Here is a 22,354-nt window from a genome sequence, read left to right on the forward strand (position 1 = left end):
AGAGAAATACTGTTCATGGTCAAAGCCCAAGGTGCTGTCTAATCAAACATCTCTCTATATTGTCCACAATCTCTCTCTCCCTGGAAAGAAGCTGTAAATAATAAACCGAAGTCACATGGGTTTATTTGTTATAAAACCAAGAACCATGAATTGGACGTAATTACCTAACAAGAATGGCATTTTGCAGCACAGTTTAGGCCATTTTTCTGCTCGGTAGAACTTGCTGTAATGTAAGACGCTGAGATTCAAAGATTAGAAGGATATACCGAGATACTAACTCAACCCCTTGCAGTCAGTATGAAAAGAACAACTTCCTTAGCTACCCGGATAACTATCCTGAAAACAACTCAAAGCTATTGGGTAGCTGACTTTACCTGTAAATCCAGGTTTGCAAGCACAATTGTAGCGATTAATGCCATCAATACAGTCCCCGTGAATGCATGGGTTACTTGCACAGTCATCAAAGTTATTTTCACAGTTCACTCCTGGAAAAATAAAGTCAGAAGAATAATGAGGCCAAATCTTACAAAGATGACAACAAAACTATTTCCCAGAAATAGCCAAATTAAGAATCCCACCTGCTTCAAAGTTACACATGCATTGGAGCAACTTAAACAGGTGATGATGCAGAAGCACTGCGACACCAGGGAATGTCACCTGAGTCACTGGGTGTTGACTGAACATGACTCTGAACTTGTACTAAGTGTTTAAACAAAAAAATAAACCATTTTGAACACCATGTCTATTTTTTTTCTGCATGCTTGAATTTTGGGAGTAGAGAGGAGGTAAATTCTTCCAAGACCAGCTGCAGTACCAGTGAGAGTTAGGCAATCCACACAAATGCAGGAAAATTCAGCAACAAAAAGCAATATGAAAATGATACTCTCATACCACAAGCTTAGCTCTCTATGCAAATTTAGCACACACCAGAGCACACATAAGAAACAATTAAATGCTCGAATTTTGTTAGAATCCAATCCTTCCACTTGTGCTTTATGTACCTGAAGTGCCCGGCAAACAGTTGCATTGGTAGCCGTTCACCAAATCAATGCAGCGCCCTTGATGGAGGCAAGGATTGCTGTGGCATTCATCTATCTGCTCACTGCATATGGCACCCATGTAGCCAGGATTGCATATACATGTGTATGAATCAATTCCATCTTGACATTCCCCATGGTGGCAAGGATCAGGATCACAGTTGTTGATATTCTCCTCACACAGAAGGCCAGTAAAACCTAAGGAAAAATCATGAACAGGAGTAATTAAGAAGTTAACTGGTATGATGCTGCAATGAATATAACGCAAATATAGAAAGAATCACATTAAGAATCAGCGAAGTGGCAGACAGCACAAAGGGTAACTGGGCATCTCAACTGCTGCTCATTTTCCAGCCCTGGAAAACAACACACTTCCACTGCACACAGCGTTACAGAACATCTTGCATGGAGAATCCTGGCATTGGAAGTGGTTACCTTCAGTTTATTCAGAACAGTAGCAAAGAGATGAAACATGTAAATCACCATGAGAAATATTTACTCGCATCAATATAAACTATCTGAAGGCATTCTCCTGTCATTACTTCCTCTAAACAATACCAGGGGCGGTTGACTTTTTTAGTACGAGAAATTACTGCAAAGACGCTGCAGAAACCTTCCCAAGGGAACTCCCTTGGCTCAGGTCAAAGCTTCTGCAGCTCCGCTTACTGAAATTTTCTTGACCCTCTCATTAGAAAATGTTTCAGTAACTCCAATCAAGCACCAACGGCAAATTCATGGAAGACTGCATGCAACCTCTTCAGTTAGGAGCAATGAAACAAGCAGCAATTTGGCCTGTTTCATTCTGCTTCAGCTGGGAAACATCCTGAGCAACACAAAAGGACAGGATCTATTCACCAGAAGGGCTAAAACAATGGTTCAGGAAGCAGAGAGCAGCAGACAACTCCCTCAAGAGCCCTGTTTTCCATGACAGAGCAGAACTATATGAAATGGGGACAATTTAAATGAATGGTTTTCAGAGATGAGGTTTTGGAGCAACAGCTCACGCTGCCTTCCAGCAGCTGAAGATTAGCAAGGTAGAACTTCAAATTTCAGACACCAACTGAGACTGATACAAACCAAGCTGCAGGGAATTTCAACAGCTGAAGAGTGATTCTCACCTGAGTATTATAAGTAGATAACAGGCTCCCCATTTTTCATACAGGTTTGTGGTTATTTCTCTGGTCAAACATACCAGGTGACGGCTAACATTTCCAAGTTCTGCGAACGTATGCATGGATGAATGGGTGTGGAAGTAGGTGGGGAGAGGGAAGGGAAGCTAGTTAGAGAGATGGATATAAAAAGATGTTAGGGAAGGAAGAAAAACAAACCGATAAGAGGACGAACAGTGGCAAAAAAAAAAAAAAAGAGGACATAGGCAAGGAAAAGAGGAAAGACCTAAGATAACTCAAGAAAAGAAAAGCCATGATCTACCACTGGGAAGGAGAAGTGGAATAATGCCAGAAGGGAAAGAAAAGACAAAAAGCAAGCAGTAAATAGAGCTATCTGTACAGCATTTGGCCAAACATTTTGCAGTTTCAATCACTTCGGCAGCTGGTGATTACCATTCAGGGAACACATACCACTCATAATGTGAGATTAATAGAGCAAGAACATACTCGAACATTATTCTCCAGTAACTGTCCTGCCCCACTGATGAATTCCACATTTCAGTCTTGTAGAAGGTTGTCAATATTAAATATAATACTTAACATACATTTGTTCAAAAATTATTACCTTGCCTCCTACTGTAGCTCAACTGAATCACTTAAAGATCAGATTTATTCCTCACTCTCTTAACTGAACATACCTTACCGAGATACGATTTCCCTCTTTGCACACAAGAGTTAGACTAGAAAAAAACCACTGGAATATAGAACACAACAATCCCTCAGACAGGATAGAAAAAAGCCCTAGTACAGAGTCCCTCTTCCATTTTCAGCTGAAGTACTAACGAAGGATTTTACCAAGAGCTGCTGCTTCAGTAACAATCGTTTGGTTGCTTTCAGCCTGTTCCTTGAAAATGCTCCATACATCATGTGCCTTCATGGAAGTAGTCGTCTTCCCTCCTCCTCTGGGAAACCCAGGTTTTCTGTACTGAGGTGGTTCCAGTAGTTTAGTGCCCAAATTCAGAACATGCTTTTCAAGGTGCAGCTCTTCACATTGTCCTCCACTACACGACCCAAACCCCTTCTAGGCCTAATAAGCTCTGCTCTCTCGCTCAATGAAAGCAACCAGACCACACACCAGCTTGAGAAAGACCTTCTAAGAGCTTCCAAGTTGGGAGAAGATTTGAGATTTTTCTTCTTTTTGCAAGTGCCAGCTTATACTGTCCCATGTAGTAATGAAAAGGAGAATTCTGACAACAATAGTTATTCCTCTCCTGATTAGAACTACTGCATTCCCCTATTTCCAACAAATCCATTGTTTCTTCAGGCATTTCAGGGAAGGGGGAGAGGGGGGGTGTGAAAAGACTGGGGAGGAATTTTTAGGCTAATCTCTGCTATATTCAGTACAGTGCAGAATAAATTAGTGAAGTGGAATTTGCCTTAACAATTTGATTATTGGAATGATTCAAAATAAGAAAAATTGCACCTAAGTCTAGCCAACCTAACAGCACATTTCTGGGACAAAGGTAGCTCCAGGAATTGTCCAGCCTTTTCCTAATGGAAGAGTTCAATCCAGTGCATTCCACGCCTGAACCTGCATCATGAGCAACACATCAAGCACCATTAACTGAAAGCAACCAAAAGTTGTTCCTTACTGAGAATCAGAGTGTAACAGCTCTGAACCCTCTCATTCGACCAGACAAAATATATCTACATCACTCCTAGAGGTCTGAAGACAAGAAAATCCCATAATTAAACCTGACACTTCTAAATGTGTAATTAAGCAAGCAGTAAAGGAATTTAGTGCATTCAAAAAAAAACCCAACAAAAACAAACCAACCAAAAACCACCTCAGTTCCATCCACAGCTCTGTCAAAATTTCTGTATGATGCTTGACAAATCATTTTAACTACATTCTGGCAAGCAGCTACTGTGTGGTATTTCTTCCAGCAGACACAATTTTTACTGCATTTCAATCTTCTACTTTTGACATAAAATAGCCTGACGCAACAGAACTCCAAATATGCAGTAGCACTGCTCTGTTCACCTCTTGTTGTTCAACTGCATACTACATAATCCAACTTGGAAGCGAAAGGCTTTCTGTACTTAAATACTATTCTCTGCCACAAAGGAGTAGACAAAGCTTTGCAACAAACAAGCAGCATTTCAGAGAACGAAAGAAAGAACACTGACACTTCTTTGACCCCCCCTTTATGTATTAGGTATAGGTTACACGCGATGTCCAGTCCAGGGGCTCTGAACACCAGACTAACCTGTGGCACACTGGCACTCATAGCCATTGGGATGGTCGATACATTTGGCTCCATTGAGACATGGTGTGCTGGAGCAGTCATCTATGTCAATCTGACACACGGCACCACTGAATCCTGAAAGGCAGAAAAAAGATGAAAATCCAGAAGTAATTTCAACTCGTTAATCTAAACAGCTGCACTGTTAGGAGTTATTTATTAGCAAATCCTTAAAACCACCCAAATATAGGCTCAGAAAATCTAAACTCAATTGCTTCATTAAGCACACACACACCACACCCTGGGTGGATTGGATCCTCTTCCAAACCGCCAGCCAAAACATAGTTTCTATCCTCCAGGTCAAAGGAGCCTCAGCTTGAAAACTCAGATGGCCAAGTTAAACAGAAATAAAGCAGACGGAGCACAAGTGATGTCCACCACTAGACAGTATGCCTGTCTATAAAACTGAGAGGCCACCAAAAAAACTTACAAGTAATCAAAACAAGTAACTTCAAAGGAAACAATAATGCATACATCACTAAAGCCTTCAGACTAGAATTACTATAGCAGTGTGGAATGTGGTACAACACAGCGCCATATCTATACACTTCGTGAAATAGTTAAACTAATAACAGGTTATGTCAGAAGATGCAGACCCTTAGGCGCTTCAAGGAAAAAAAACATAAAAAACTCCAGGAATGTTTCTTGGAGGAAAGAAACAAAGGAGGAGCCAGAATACCATCACTCGTAAGAAGCGATGCAGAGCAGGCTTTTGTCAAGTACGTTCTGAAGTCAAAACTTCTTGTAAGCCATCAGGAAAACAAGTGACATTTACCCTATAGCTAACATCGATCCCTCAGCTCAGCATTTATCCTTCTTTTCTAAAGTGGAGACCCAATCCACCTCCCTCCTCATGCAAGCAACATAAACTACATCAATGCAAAAATGGCTTCTGCCTAAAAACCTCAGAAAAAGACAAAACGCATGCAGAGGCTCTCATTTTAAAAAAGTATTTAGAATTACTCACCTATATCTCACTATGATCCCCACAATAACAGAAGTTCATGCTGCCAACTACCCTTTAAGATGAGATATCCAACCGTACCTTTCTCAACACTTACCTGGTTACAGGCGCAATACTATTGCAACCAATATATGTCTATTCTTATTTAGCAGTGATTGCAACTCACAAACAGATGCTGCACTAAGGCAACAGAAACTCACAAGAAACATACCACCCACAATCTCTCACTGGTTATCTATGCAGTTCTTGGTAAGGTGCAGCAGGAAAAGCTTCCAGAAATAAGTACTTACCAGGAGGACAGACACAGAGGAAGCGGTTGACCTTATCAAGACACTCTCCGTTGTTCACACAGGGATTACTTAGACACTCATCAATATCTTCTTCACAGTGAACACCTTTAAAACCTGTTTAAAAAAAAAAAATAAGAGGAGGTGACTGAAGGCCTTAGAAAGTACCCTTGAAAGTGTAACTGCCTCTTAGACCAGCGCTGAAAGTCTAAGCCTAGTTTCACTGCAAGTTTGCACTTTGGACAGAACCTATGAGGTAAGAATACACACCAGAGGTTAAAAAGGGGATGCTGAATGAGTATCTTTCACCCTTGCTGAACATGCTCACTTACTCAGTGGTAACAGGAGAAGTCTGTGTTGAATTCACATCTAATGTTTTCTTCCACTTGATGAGAAGGGATTATGTTTTAACACTTCGGAAGATATCAATATATTTGGATATGCACCAATATAAGGTACAAGGTAAAGAAACCAACAGCAGACAACTTTAGCTCAAGGCTTTTTACCTAATGACAGGCTAAAAGAAAAACATTAAGAAGGGTGAAATACTTGGGACTAGAGTTCTGGGACTAGAGTTCTACCTTTCAAAACAGATTAGATATTAATAAAAACTGATTCTAGTTCTCATGGTATCAGCTGATCACCTGCAGGGGTCACAATTCTTTCATTATACCTCATAAGACTGTGCAACTGGCAACTTGCACTCTTCTTTCTTTACTGCCTTCTATCAGAAAGCAAAAGAGCAGACTACATAGGTCATTGGCATGCTGGACATGTAAATTTTACAGGCACAATTACAATCAAGTAACGTTTTCACAGTTATTTCCTCAGGTCAATGGGAGCTTGCATCATTTGGGGTATTTCAAGCAGAGAAAAAAAAAAACCCAAACACTATTACCCAGAATCATTATATATATATCTCAAAATAAAGTCACTCTTTTATTTGCACCTGCTTTGCTTTCACAAACCTAAGTTTCTCCACATACACTTTAGCAGGTATAGCAACGAGTACGTTCTCATATACTCCAGCTCAGAATGCTAACTTCCTTCTACATGCTGATGTACAGAGTGGTTTCTTTCTCAGTCCTTTAATTGCTTTCTCCCTCCCACACGCAAATGCCAAGTCCTCTTGGCTGGTGGCACCACAGCAAGCTCTCTCTCACCATTTCATTTAGCCTCACCCCTTTGCAATTTCGTGTTCCACCTCAGCAGAGCTGGCAACCCTCCCTGTGCTCTGCCTTCTGATTTTTCCTTTGCTGGAAGCCCTGTCTTTGTCGGAAACTCTCCTCACCTGGCATACAGAGACATGTGAATCCTCCGATTTTATCCAGGCAGGTGGCATCGTTTTGGCATGGATTCGAATGACATTCATTGATGTCCATTTCGCAGCGAGGTCCTGTGTAGCCCTTCAGACACTCACAGTGGAAAGAGCCTTCTGTGTTCACACATTTTCCAGCATGTTCACATGGATTGCTGTTTGCTGCAAGAAAAATGTACATGTGTGCATGTCAAAACCTCTCTTCAGAGCAGGAAAGCCACAGCATTCTTTACTAGTCATAGTCTTTTTCAGTGGTTGTTTCTGGCTAGTCATACCAGGGAAAGACTGTTCATCCTTCTGGGGAAAGGCTACTGTGATTGAAGGAAACTTGTGGCAGCTACTGGCGTGTCAGAAGCAAAAAGAAAGATTGTTGTTATTACCAATGGACCAAAGGAGCAACTCTGGTCCATACTGGGATTAGAGAATTAATGATGCTTTCAAGGCCTTATCTCTAGATCGTCTTTTACATTTACTTCACTCCTGAGGCTGCCAAGATGCCACCACAGCCACAAAACAACCAAACCAGTCCTTCATGTGTTTTCAAACAAGGAACAGCACTCTTGTCCAAGGCACACTGAGGAATGAAATTCAAAGAAGTGCTTCTTTCCCATACTTCCATGAGCACTGGTTAGGCATTATCTTCATGCATTACACTCTAGAAGCAGGAACCAGTGCTCACAAAACTATAAGCAAGTCTGTGAGAGTCCAGCTAATCCCCAAAACAACACAGCAGCATGGTATCAGAGAACTACAGCTTTAAAAGCCCACGTGGTCGCCAGTCTCGGAAGGCACTCCAAAGATCAGCCACATTCTGGCTGTCAAACAGCCTTGATGTATTTCTACCCAGGCAGGAGCTGCAACAACTCCCACACAAACTGCAGTACTTTCACTGTACACTGCAGTTCTAAGGGTAAGCTGAATTATCGCATCTGTTTGCACGCATTCCTCGCACAATGCTATAGCCCTCTTGCACAACGAAGAATAGTTAAGCATCTTACTGCTTTTCATATTCCAGAAGCTCGCAGTTCAAACATGGACAGCTATTCTTACTCATCCCTTTGCCCCAAGTCTCACACAAGATTTAAAACTCATCTAAAGACACTGAAATGGAAGGGGGGGGAGCAGGAAAGGAGTCGCACTTACATTGAGAAGCTATGATAAAATGTGTATTTTGCCCCTCTGTTAGGTCATAAAGCAAATGACCCAACTCCCTGTTCGTGTACTCACAAATGGCAAAAAGAAACTTACCCATTGCACATTCATCCACATCCTCAGTGCAGTCTGCTCCCTTATGGCCCTGAGGGCAGGTGCAGATATAGTGTCCGTTCACAGGATTGGTATCACACAGGGCACCCTTCTGGCACGGATTGCTAACACATGCATCATCCAAGTGGCACAGAAGACCTAGAGAAGCATCCGAGCGTTTATTCAAAAAAGTGAGATATAGCAGTCACACTGTACGTTACACAATTAAATCCTCCGTCCTGATATTTCAAAGAGACTTCCACAGCCAGAAGCTTGAGCAGTATATCTTACAGGCTTCAACCGATAGACTACCACAGGGATTTCACCACATGCTTATAAAACATTATATTTAAACATAAATTCTATGACTTCAGAGGTGTCTCCAGCACTTCTGGAGCAGTACAATGGCTTACCATTACCAAAATTTCCTCCTTGGAGCAGTTAACTAACTCTTCTCTCTAACCAGTGTGATGATTGTTCTGACTTTGGAAAACACAGGTCCACACAAAGCTCACTTTCTTAATTCAGATATGATGATCTCTTGTATTTCTGGGTAGTAGTTAGAAGACCACCTTATTTTCACCTACCCTACAATGGCAAATTTCCCACTATACCAGTAAGAGCATCCTCACTCACGCAAAAATATCTAAATTTGCCTTCTAGACTTTTAAGTACAATTATCATAAGTGGCACAGAGCAAGCCACCCTCATGCATAACTTCTCAGGCAAATACAGGTTATCCTAAGGGACAGAAAAAGATCTGCTTTCCTTGCAATCTAAACTGTAGTAAGTTTGTCTTCCAGCCTAATACAAATACTTCTTTGTCCCAGGCTACAGAGGTTTAAATGGGTTTTGCTCGTGAACAGCATGTCGCCTTTTGTTCTTCCTGGTTTGGTCACAAAGTGTGTAAAATAAACACATCACTTTAAGCAAATGCATAAACTTCAGGAAGCACCTTCTATTAAGCGCCAGCGCTATGCAAGTTTTCTGTCCTTACCTGCCTTTCCTTCCGGACAAATGCATGAAAAAGAAGCCACTCGATCAATACAAGTAGATCCATTAGCACAGGAGGCAGTGAAGCAATCGTCAATGTTCTTACTGCAGTCGTCCCCGCTCCACCCATTGACGCAGACACAGGCATAGCCTCCATTGTGGTTGGTGCAGGTACCTCCATTCTGACAAGCATTGGGCTGGAGCTGACATTCATCAACGTCTTCAGTGCAAAACTGGCCTGATGCACAGAAAGAAACACGTTTAGTAAAAGTTCAGACAATCAGACACAAGAAGATTCTTGCACAGACAACATAACCAAGGGAAACACTGCAGTCCAGCTTGATTACCACTTGTTATTTCTAGGACATTCAAGACTGAGAACTTCCACCAACACTGGTGTCAAATTAGGCAAAGACAACTAGCAGCCCTAAGTGACCCCAAAGCAGGAGCTGAACTGCGAATAACTTTGAAAAGGCACCGGGTGAGAGCCAGCAGACAGCCTGCAGTATACGAATCTGTGAGGATGCGAGAAGCAGAAAGAATGAAGGCCTGCCTGCTGCGTACCCGGAAGGATTAAGAAGAGAGAAGATGGCCTCACAAAAAAATCTTGGCCAAAGCTGTGTCAACAGGCCAGCAGCAAAGTAACTCTTGCCAGGAGAACTTAATTCTTTCCTATATAATTATACAATGAAGATTACCTGATGAGGACGAATAGTATTCTTGAGACTTTTCTACCTAAAATACTCATTTTCCTTCCACTAGGTATCTCCAGACAACCACACATAGCTGGGGTTTTCTTGGTTGTTGGTTGCTTTTTGGTTTTGGTTTGTTTGGTTTTTTTCAGAGACAAAATAAATACTTTAACAAAATGCTTTAATGACTGGAGATACTGGAGGAAAGAAAACAAATTTACAGTGTTTTAGGGATTTTTAAGGAAAAGGACCACTGGATGACTAAGTATGAAGTCAGTTTCAAGGGATACTGAATTTCACAGTCACATCTATAGGAAGCTCTGCAATTCACATTTACTAAAGTATTTATTTATCCAAATCCATCTGGCTTTGACATCAAGATCTGGAGAACCACTTGCACTTGCATCAATATATTGTTTCAACACTTACTCATCTTACTGATTAAAGCTGCACAGTTTACTTTTAAGCTGAAATTTTTTAGCTTAAGTTTCAAGTCATTCCTTCTTATTTTGAGTTTCTCAAACAGAAAAAACCTATGGCAAAGCACCAGCTAACTTCTTCCCAGGGTGGCATATGGGTGCACATGTGAAACCACAGAGTACTGGTCACAGTCCATAATCTTCTTTTTGATAAACTATTTCTCCCCTTTCTGTTAGTTAAGAACTCTCTAGCACTGAATGCTTATTTTTCGGTTTTGAGGGTTTTTTTCCCACACTTCCTTATAACTTGCTTTTACCACCCTTCCTAAAATTTTGATAAGATGTATGCAGCACCAGAAGGCTGCCCTTTATCAGAGAATAAGATTAGATTTGTTTGATGTGACCTTTTTTTCCCCCCGCTCCAGCTGACACCATCACCTCCCTCAATAGCTTGCAGCAGCTTTCCACTATTTGGGTCAAGACTCTTAAGTAACTGTGTTGCTACCAAGATCCTCCCACTCGTCATCTCCAGCTACTGTATCAGATGCACACTTACATTTGCCTGGAATTTCCCCTGTATTCCAAGAATGAGAAATTCAAGAGCAGGCCACAGATCTTCCTTGCCAACTTGCCTGGGCTCCAGTTTATTCAGGTTTGCCAATTTAAAAACACTTACTAGATGTTGCTTAACAGTCACCTTGTTTATTAAAGGCGCAGAAATTATGGTGGAAGCGCACACACACCCCCTCCTCCAATACACAGAACTGAAATATTGTTGGCAGGAATGTAAAAATGTTCAGTCTTAACCATCTCCATCCCAAATCACAATTCCTTTTTTTTTCTTTTTTCAAAGTACTTAAATAGATCTTAGCCTTTGGTCCTGTGAGCCCTGGATTTTTTTCCCTTAGTGGCAAAGAAATAATATTATTACAAAAAAATAAAGTTGCACAACTGACTTTGTTCTGTGCATGTTGTGTTCCTTTGTCCACTAGGACAACTTCAAAATAAGGATTTTATCACTTGAAAAAACGTAATAAAATGTTAACAGTAATAATAATAACAATAGAGTTTTCAGAACTAATCCTCACTTCCCAGTTTACTTAGTAGAACACTTAGGGGAAATCTAACGCTTCATATTGTTATCTGCAAAACATAGCTCTCCACATTATGAAAAAATAAAGCTATGCATTTGTCATAATAGAAGTTGTTTGTTCATTAGCTTTCGATATTAGCTTATCAGTAACCAAACTGAAAGGAGTCAGTTATCTCAGACTGGTTCCTAGTAGTCGTGCGTATCTCACAACTCAACACAACTGACTTCCTTTAAAAAAAAAAAAAAATCAAGATGCTATTTGCTTATTATTAAAAGTGATTTTCCTTCTTTTCTTGGAGGGAGCCCAACCCAGCTCAAAGAGCGTACGAACACTCACCCGTAGCGCAATCATTTTGCAGAAGCGCTCTTGCAGCATTTACATCCTCCTTTTGACTGCAGCCAATTTAAACTCGGTATCACCAAAGCGTGAATAGTTTTCAGCGCTGAAGTTGTCACACCACTCTGGATTGTTATGCCCCTCTCAAAATCACTTGCCTTCCAATTGGCTGAATAGAACTGATGAAATGTAACGTTTTGTGGGGTGCTTTTTGGTGGATTGGGGGGGGTGTGTGTGCATATTTGTGGTTTGTCTTTTTTTTAAGCAAAGATGGGCAAACTACTCCCTCATATAAATTCTCTGGGTTTGTTTTTAACTTCCTATTTCAAGTATCATTAGTAATATCAACACTTAGGATTTTTTTTTTTAAATTTTTTTTCCTAGCACTTACTCTGCACTTCTAGAAAGGACAGTACCAAATGACATCACTGATGTCCTTGCAACAACCCTATGTCCTAGGCTATCCCATATTTCAGCCATCCTAAACTAAAATAAACTTTTAAAAGGTATATCAATGTTTCCACAAGAGGAGAAAAAAAAAGCACAGCTTAAGCTTCTTTGAGTAATTCAACTGTATTTCAAGAATATACCACGTTTGAGCTCCTTAAATTTAATCTTCACTTAGCTTCTCAGATTTCTAATGCTCCTTTTGCAGCTACCAGATCACAATCATATTTGTGTTTAATTATGAACATGAATCAAACAGAGATCCATCTTAATGCAGTCAGTTTTAAAAACAAAGGAAACTCAACTCAGTAAGAGGGGTGTAAATGAGCAATTAACTATTGCATTTTACTATTGAGTATCTTAATGAAAAAAACTTGTTCTTTATTGGAGTTATAATTGAAATCCAGACTTAACTTCTGGGCAAAAATATATGAATCAAAAGCAACAAAAGGCAAGCAGAATATGTACTCAGTTTCATCACTATCAGGCAATGCAAGTGAAACAGTTTTTGAAAGATTTTTGGAACTATGTTTTAAAGTACTACAAATCCCAGACTAAAGTCCAAGGCGCTCGCATTTCTTAACTGGAGCTGGTGAATTGGCAAGAACACAAAGCAATTTCAAGTTCACTGAAAATGCTTGAGCCCTTACTGCTGAAGTGGGGCTTGAGTGGCTTGGAAATGCATTCCATAGCCCAAAGTCTTCAAAAGAGAGAAATAAAGGGGCTTTAGGTGTGGTGATTGGGTGCGGTTTGGGGTTTTTAGGTACCCTATGGTTGCTCATACGGTGCTTTTTAATCTTTAGGTGTTAACAACATGGAATGAATGGTCAATGCTGTAATTCTTCAACACATTTTTTGGAAGGATTTCTTTTGTTTGGGTTTTTTTTGTTGTTGCTGTTATTTGTTTGGTTGGGTGGGGTTTTTTTCCTGTTGTCTGTTTTCTTGGGTTCTTTTCCCCAGAAACCAGCACACACACTTGTAAATGGCTTTCAGACTGCCCTCCCTCGAAGCAGCATCGTCACTTAATTCTTAGCGGGACTGCAGAATGGCCACAACCTCTCATTCTCTCAAAAGGGCCGATTTGCCCTCAGTAGAGGCTTCAACTCCTTGTGCCAATGAGAGAAATAAGATTAATATTTTGGGCTGCAAAGAAAAGATTCGATGCTTCTTTTGTTAGCAATTTAGGTCTTCAATGTAGTGTCTGTCCTGGGAGCTTCCTGAATGACTTTCTCATGACAGAGACAGAAGTCTCTTTCAGTGTCAGACATAAAACAGGACTTAATTCCAAAACTTCTCAATGAATATCCTGCACAAGACTTCTCTCTGCCACATTAGTTAGGTAGATTTAAATCAAATGAGACAAAAGATCTTTGAAACAGTTTACTTAAGGGATGCTGCTTTGACTTAATTGTAACTGAACCAAGTATGTATATTTGTAACTATGTATCTGGTAAGCTTGTTTTCTGCTTGTTAAGAATTTTAGGAAGAATCAAGTCTTTCATTCATAGAACTGAAATTCAACTTCCAAGTGCAAACTCCATTATGAATTGTGCAGCATAATACACATCTTCATAACCCTAGTGCTTCTGAATGCCACAATCACTGCAGCTAAATGTTAATTCATTTAGCTGCAAGTTTATGCAGGTATTTCTTTTCTTGTGCTCCTGCTAGTTTCAATTACATTTCTAAAAGAAACATAGTAAAAATAGGGTGACCTAGTGAAGGCAGGCACAAAGACACTAACTGCACAATATTTTTATGGAAATGTAGAAACATACATACAAAAGACAACAAGAAAGGAAACACAAATTACTGCAAGGAGCTAATAAAAGCCTAACCTGACCTTGATATTTGCAGAGCCTGGGAAATCAGCAAAATGCCAACTCAGGTTCTAAGTGACCTTGTACAAAGTAAACAGCTAGTACGTGTGGTATTTCAAAATTGAAAACTAGAAGTAGAAAAAGGGAACAGCCTTCAACTCTTACCACTTTTTGCCCACTATGAAACTAAGTTACTTCCTGCATATTTCCCCTCAGAAAAGCCATATAGAGTAAGACAGACATGTTTGCTGCTTTGATTGCTCCCATTTTCAGACCAGCAGGAATTGGACAGGAACTCTAGGAGCTTCTCTTTAGGCAGAAGTGGGATGCAGTGGTTCAAGGCCCCTCAAGTAGTTGTACCAGATTTCATTGATGAGAAACAGCCAACCCCTTCTCCTAGAAGTCTTTATGTTAAAAAGAAAATAAAGCCTGATTTAGAAAGGTAAGGCAGATAGCACATAAAATGAGTACAATCCTACACTGTAAAAGTGGAGTATTAGCTTGAGCAAATAAGAAATCAAAACAGTCACCCTGGGAAGCAGCAACAGACACCTCCAAATGCTGATCCTACCGAACCATACAGGCTTTGCATAAACCCCAATTCCAACTGCACTGATCCTGCAGCTGAATGCAGTTCCTTCAGTCAGTTCAATCAGAGGTCTTCGTCTTTGGCAAAGCAGACTTTCCATAAAGGAGAAAGTTTTCTTGGCCTCTTAACAACTCTCCAGCAGGAAAGACTGCTGATGCACAGCTGGAGCATCAGAGGCCAAAGCTTCTGAGCAGAGATCTCGCATCCAGTTTAAGCACTGAAAACATTTAGTAGGACAAAGGATGCAAATACCTTCCTGTGCCTTGAGAAAAAAAAAAAAATCAGTTCCTTGAAAACAGCTGGGAGGAGACAGCAATGTCCATTTCTCTGAAAACCACCACAACAGCACTGGACTCAGAATATAATAAATGTATAAAATAAGCCAGTGAGAATCAAGTTGGTCCTCAAGGTTCTAAGAGACTCAATGGAAGAGAAGCATCAGGTTTCAAGCAGCTCTTACGTCCCCATCGTCTCAGGACCTCTCCAGAAGTTTGTCACTTATTTCAGACTAGTGAGCTCTTGCCCGTGTACTGCAGCACTAGCTGTCTTAAAAGGGTAATCTGGGAACTATAAACCAGATCTAGACAGAAACTCTCTTAAAGAGTAATTTAATTTACAAAGTATTCCAAAGATTGCTGTATGGTTTTTGAATACAATCAGTGTAGGTAAAGAAAGCAAGGCTCCTTAGAACTGTTTATATTTTTTTCTCCAAGTTTCAAAGGACTACTAAGTGAGAAGGTGAACAGCACCTTATCAAGACTCAAGAATGGGCTCAGAGATAAGGAACAGTATTTGTATAAATGACCAAATCTAATCATGGCAGAAGGTTAGCAGTGCCACACGGCAAGGGACCATGCTGTTTCTTCCCCTCTCAAACCACACGTGTGTATATTCAGGATGCCGACTGGCAGACCGCAGCTAGCTGGTGAAGGACATTTCTCTGTCCAGTTCTTTCTTGTAACACAAGGAAAATGTCTGCATTGACAGTGGAACCCAGTGCACGTTGTTCAGTCAGGTCGAAGCTCAGTTTCCTTAAGCTGCTGTGTGAGTCTCCTCAGCCAATGGAAAAAGTAAAGGAAAAATTGCATGGAACCATAGGCAAATGTAAAATGGTGTTTATGAAAAACACTTTAGCTCCCACATTTTTGAATTGTGTATTTGTAAAAACATTCAATCAATCTTTAACCTGCAGAACTATCCATACTCCTTGAAAAAACTAAGTTACAATTAATAAATATATACAGGCACTGGAGCATTTAACTGATGGCCTGGAAGGCGAGGAACAGTAGGCAGTGGTACCTTCAACAAAATAATATTTATATTATTCAAGAGGATGCCAGGGAATTTCAGATTCAGCCAAGCAAGGTTGCTGGGGAGTGCAACAGCAGACAAGGCTTGATGCATGAATGCCAAGCAAAATGCAAAGGCAAATAGACTTCTTGTAGAAGGTTTAGGCTAGGCAGTCCTTGAGGAAACACTTCAGCTTCCCTGGAAGAGTTCAGTGGGAACTTCTGCTCAATCACAGTTTTAATCAAACAATAAACATCACTGACAAGACATTTGACCACAAGGAATAATAACTAATGCAAACAGTCGTTGTTATGCAATAGCAATGGCATAGCCTGAGTCTGGAATACGTTTTGCCATATTGAAGCCACCACCTCTGAATAAAGACACTGAAAAAGGGTAGAGTTCAGTCTGACAGACCGATGGAGAGAAGAACTTCATAAGAGACTTACAAAGCAATTGTTACCCACAAAGGGAGAAAGGCAGACAATAAAACGTGTAATACAGCAGTTACGGCAGGGAATATACAATGTGTGGCAAAGCATTCAAAAGAAAATACTTTATCATTTACATAATTTGCTTTATCAACACAAGGTATGTCAAAGCAAAGAACTTCAAACTTCTCTGAAAGAGACAACATCTTTATACAGACAAGAACATCCAGAGCAATAAACAAGTAGTATTGAAAGAAAGTGCTCTCAAGTGTGATGTCCAGATCACATCCGAATTCCAACAAAGTCATGTCCACAGCTTCCTGCAGGCAATCCAATGACCGCTGCTTCCAGCTCCAAGGATGGCTTCAGGCACACACGGAATTCAATGGACTACACTGTTCACATCGGCAAAAAGTGCCCCCAGTTGCATGTGTGTTTAGTAAAGGTGGTCTCTGCTTAAGCATTACAGCAGTTTCCTCTGAAAAAAGGGCTGAAGTCAAATATTTCTTCCCTTGCAGGAGCCTTCTAAAAAAAAAAAGTGTGCCTTCCCCAGGACTTCACAGCATCTTTCTCCCATTTGAAATACAGATCTACAGACCAGCAAAGCAGTAGCAGCCACTCTCAAGCCTCAGGTGTTAGGGTTTTGGTTTTGCTTTTAATACCCATTTAATACTAGTATCTTGGGCAATGTCAAATGCCACATGCGATATCATAAAATGTAAGAGCTTAATACAGAATTTGAATAATTGAAGACGAATCTACAATTGTAGCGAGCAGAGTAAACATCTGTGTTTATTTTAGGCTAATATGGTGGAGAAAAGAGTTTAATTTCATAACCACACTAGGAAGCATGTAGTGGAACTAATGGGCTTTTACAAGGGATTTTACAACCCCCAAATACAAAACTCTGGGCTTTAAGAGACTTACGCACGCCCTGATCCATTAAATACTGCCCTAAATCACTCCCCACAGACCGCTGGGTAGAGAGGGCAGTCCTGACAGAGCTCTTCAGAGGCAGTAATAAAAATCAACAGAACAAAATTAAAAATTTTCATCATTAATGATAGACTAACAACAGACTGGTTTAACACGACAGTGGTAGGTGAAATGACTGGGGACAGCAGCAGGATAGAGAAGTAACCAAAAGGAAATACACATCACCAAGCTACTCTCCATTTTGCCCTTCTCTTCACCTCTTCTGGAAAACCCAGTGAATCAGCGAAATACCTAACAAGTGAAGAGAACTGCAAGGCAAAAATGTAACAGTTGGAGCCAAGCCTTACAATAGAAGTTTCATATTCTCAAGCTATCTCAGCAGGCATCTTCAGTAATTATCCAAAGACAAATCACCTCATTCTAAGCACAATGGAAGGGACAGAAACTGCCAGAAACAAGTCAGCTGCAGATAAAACAACTGTTACCTATTAGCCTGGTCTCACAGCACACATCAACCAACCCAGCCTCGCCAGAGTGGTCTAGCCTACTTTGTTTCAGTGCCAAACACAAGCAAGATGTACCGAAAACTTAACGACAGCTCCACTAGAGATTATTTGGCACATTTGATCACAAACAGTACTTCCCAGCCTCAAAAGTCACCAGAGGTGCAAGGGAAGAGGCAGCAGCGTGGTCTAAATTGGATGCTGTCATTCTGTCATCGGATCAGTTCAGCTGTTAACACCTCAGGTGTTTTATTACAGCTACCTCCTAACCAAGGCTCGCTGTTGGGAAATGGAAAGCAGCACGAAACACACGGGAGGTTGTGGCAGGTGTTCCAGAACCCATCCTGGATGAGGCACTAACAGTGTAACTTTTAATACCTCTGAAATCAAACTTCTCTCCACAGCACTAGAATCAAGTACCACAAGAGAAACAAATAACATCCAGGATAAAGTTAGTTTGTGTCCGATGCTTCTAATCATTTGTACACTCAAAACTTAGAGCTGCCAGCTCCGGAGGCTGCCACGTGCTCCCTGCTCCCTTTGTATCTGCCAGTTCAAACATGAAGGAAGAAAAAGAATCATAATCCCTCTTGGCCTCTTTCAGAGAGCTGTCTCTTGGAGATACTACTGTAGTGACAGCAAATCACCAGCTGACTTGCCAAGTCTGGCATAGACGGATCTCAGCCAGTACCAAAGCGGATACTCTGCTTTTTAATAAAGTCTGGAAAAGCACCAGAAAGTCTACCATTGCTACACCACTTGGAAGGATGACTGCACTTCTTGCAGGAGTCTGGCCCAGCCTTCCTGTGCTAATACAAAAGGAAAGACCGCTCTTTGCACATTATGCATGCACACACCAACCAGAATCAGAAAAAAAGCGTAACTCCAGCGGTGCTCTCTGGCCAGTAATAAGCAATGTTCTATAAGACAACAGCAAGGCTGTATATTCCATCATTTAGGAGACGGGCATGTTCAATATTTATGACCCATGCCATCTAGCATCAGTTAGTTCCTCTACATTTCAAGCCTGTAAGTATTCCAGCAAGGCAGTATCTTTTTTGAACTTTAAGTTAACATGACTTGTTACTGTATACTTTGTGATACCCAAGCTGAGGCAAGTGGTATTTGGCAAAGAAAGTTCTAAAACACAAAATACCAGAGCATACGATCTTACATAAAAATGTTAAACATTAGCCTTTTGATGTTTATCCTCCCTTCTAGCAAAGAAAAAGTCACGTCTGCCCAGAGTTTAAGTCTGGGATTGTCAAAGAAAACCAAGGTAGGGAGCAAATATTACTCTCATTAAATAGGAATCGAACCCTTAACTCCCCCCCTTTGAAGCCTCCTGCCTAAAGCTCTGCAGAAAAAGTAACCCTTGTGCTAGTGTTTAAGAGCATATGACCGAGCTAACAGCTATTTTAATTAAAAAGCAGAGCCCTGCTGCCTGAAGAGCTTTTCTGCTCAAGACAAACATTTGCTCCTTAAGCTAGCTCCCAATGCTGGAGTTATTTGGTGGAGTCAGCTGTTAGCACACTGTGCTTCCCTTGAGATAAAGGTCGCCTGGATTTTAAAATATACAGTTCACTGGAGCCCCCTTTTCAGGGGAAAACAAAGCCTAAATAAATACAAGTGCCATGGGAGTCCTGCCTTCCCAGCCACAGGGGTAGAAATAATGAAAGGAGCCAAGCCTGCAACTGACGCACTACAATGTACATCTTCCAAAACCCACCTAAGTGCGGACATAGTGTGTCCCCTAAACCCAGAGATTCATCCCACAGCTCCTGATGCAGCAGTTCAGGAGTAAACTGTGCAAAGGACTTAATTCAATGGAGGATATGAATCTTAATCTCTCCTGTGCACCATTCCTGAAAGGTGATTTGGGCCAAACGCAGATTCATGATGATGCTCTGAAACACTGCAAACTTTCCACAGTGAAGTAGGAATCCTTCTCAGTCAAGAAAAGGAAAAAACATTTACAGCATTTTATACTGTTAGTCACTTTAGTACCCAAATTCTTAAGTCATCTTTCTTGACACAAAGCTGTGTAGGTTAGATCAACAGAGTAAACAGGTGCATTTTAAACAAAGCCTTGTTTCTTTATACGAATTGTAGTCCGGAACGACTGAGCAGCCTTTAAATTCTCAGATAGTTTCACCATGTCCTGTGGAAGGACACCCAAACCTTCCACAAGGCTTTACAGCCCTGGACTGCCATCACTTCCTCTGCATATGCTCACCCATGAGACCACACTGTGAATTTTAATTCCTGATCCAGACAAAAAAAAAAAAAAAAAAAAAGGCAGCCGGACAGGATTTTTTACCAGATTAGTGAGTTAAAATGGCACACTCCAACAAATACCAAAGCCAGCTCAGGGGAAGGGGAAGAGTGGCTGGGAGCAGGGAGAGAAGGCAAAGATACCTTCGTCCTCAGACCGCAGTGAGCCCATCAGGCTGGTTTAACTGCTGCAGAACAGCAGCACAAAGCAGAGTCTTCACATGGCACAGACATTAGCCAGGACTTTTGGCTAATTTTGACTCAAATCACACTTAAAACACACCAAATTCTCTGGCCTGCCATGCACAGAGGAATAGACTCCAGTCTTTCACAAAAGCATCCTGATCTACTTCCAAGAAAAGGTGAGCTTTGTTACACATCTGTAACATCATGCCTTGAAATGACCCAACAAACACTGGTTCTGACAAAGGATTTAGCCTGGGACAAGATAAAGTCATCCTTAAACAAACAAACAAACCAATCAGTTAACATTCAGCAACAGGAAAGATGTGGGGTAGTTTCACCAAACATATCCAAGATTGTCTTGCCAGTTACAAGTTGATGACGTCGACATTCACTGTAACCCTATGAAACACGAGAACTTTGAAGGTGACAAAAACATTAGTGACAGCAGGAATTTCTCATCATTGTTTCTGAAAGGCAAGATTTTATCTTTCCGGAAAAAGCAGCAAAATGAGAAAGAGAAGGCACGCACTTCAACAAAAAAGGTGCAGCGAGCTCTTGTTTGAGGAGTAGGAAATTAGACCAAAATCAAACAGCATCTCAAAAGCTAGTTTCTAGTAGCAAGCAGAAAAAATACTTTTTAAAAAATGCATAGTTATGTGGTCCAGCTTACCACCTGTCAGGGAATTACAAGAGGCAGATGGTCACCAAAAGGAATTGGGATAGATTCTGTTTCAGTAAAGGATGCTTCAATATTACTTTACACAAAACTATTTTTCATCAGATGCAGTACAGCTCCTTGATTTTTCTAGCACGGAATGGGACTGGTTTCTCCATGCCATGAAGCACAAAGTATTTTAACAAACATACTAAATCATCATCCACAGCATGAAGATTAAATAAAGACTAAAACTGCAAACAGAGTAACTTAAACTTCTCCAACATTACGTGACAAGTATTTGAAAGAAGAGACTGCAGAAGAACTGTTATGAAGACAGCACAACTACATTGTTAAGCATTTTTAGAAAATTTAACATCCTTTAGGTTTTGGCTGACGTTTACTTACAAACACATGTATTCGGGCCCTGTTGTTTTGGTTGGGTGTTTTGTTTTTTAAGCAGCACACAATGTCCTCTAACCTCAAGGTCTCATTAGAAGCTGTTGATTTCCTGAAGTGTTCACTCTCTCACAGTTCGACACTGTTGGGCTATAAGCATTTATCAGCACAGATTCCAAAAGCGTTGTTTGCTCAGCTCTTCCCTCTTCACTTACCTTAGAGATGATTTACAATGTTATAAACCATGTTAGTGCAAACGATAGACCTGCACTTACACAATATTTCCTTATTACCAAGTAACTCATTTTTTATTGTCGTTTACTCCTGTCAGCATCAGATGCAGCTTAATCTTGAAAAAAAGTCGTATCTCTCTCCAAATTATTCTAGCAGTCCTCCATCCACCTTTCCTATTGTGTGCCCTGCCTCAGTGTCACATCTCATGTCCCCAAGCTGGACATGTACTGTTACCCTGAACCTTCTTGGTCTTTCATTCAGAGAAACAAGCTTCATTTAAGAAAATCTCCCAAGATGACAAAGCAGAGTCACTGCTGAGATGACCTGCAGGACCACAATAGAACAAGAGGCATTCAGATGACTTGCAAGACATTTGTCCACTCGCACCACATGGCTGCATTCACTGTGGTGCTGGACAGTACTTCAGGGCATCATGGGACATCACTTGCACACACATTTATCAGGCAAAAGGAACATTACAGATACAATAATAGAATTCTTAAAGGCCAGCTGGCCAAGAGCATTTCACTGCACAGGCTTTCAAGGAAAGCAACATAGAGAAAGGCCCCAAACACAGCCCCCCGTTCCCATCACGATCCTTTATCCTTCAGACACTCAGAGTAGGTGTTACACTGCAGAGGAATGGCTATCGCTGAGGCATCCTGTGGATGCACAGAGCTACTGTCCTACATGTGTCAAACATACGCCAGTATGAACATGCATAGCTACTTCTGAAGTTACTCATGCTTTAGTTTGAGCACTGAAACCAGCACTGTTGATTTCAGACAAG

General features: G+C 40.9%; 1 protein-coding gene across 1 annotated transcript in view; it reads right to left on the bottom strand.

Annotated features, from left to right (window-relative positions):
- Positions 1 to 22,354, bottom strand: part of NOTCH2 (notch receptor 2) — an 85,140-nt gene that overhangs the window by 32,435 nt on the left and 30,351 nt on the right. Inside the window, exons 6-12 of the mRNA XM_086462531.1 lie at positions 9,264 to 9,497; positions 8,270 to 8,425; positions 6,995 to 7,183; positions 5,707 to 5,820; positions 4,417 to 4,530; positions 1,002 to 1,235; positions 375 to 485 (exon numbers count right to left, since the gene is read on the bottom strand). Coding sequence (XP_086318657.1) covers positions 375 to 485; positions 1,002 to 1,235; positions 4,417 to 4,530; positions 5,707 to 5,820; positions 6,995 to 7,183; positions 8,270 to 8,425; positions 9,264 to 9,497 — 1,152 coding nt within the window. The remainder of the gene's footprint in view (positions 1 to 374; positions 486 to 1,001; positions 1,236 to 4,416; positions 4,531 to 5,706; positions 5,821 to 6,994; positions 7,184 to 8,269; positions 8,426 to 9,263; positions 9,498 to 22,354) is intronic.

The sequence above is a fragment of the Leptosomus discolor genome, chromosome 3, assembly GCF_034619465.1.
Source record: "Leptosomus discolor isolate bLepDis1 chromosome 3, bLepDis1.hap2, whole genome shotgun sequence".
NCBI lineage: Eukaryota > Metazoa > Chordata > Aves > Leptosomiformes > Leptosomidae > Leptosomus > Leptosomus discolor.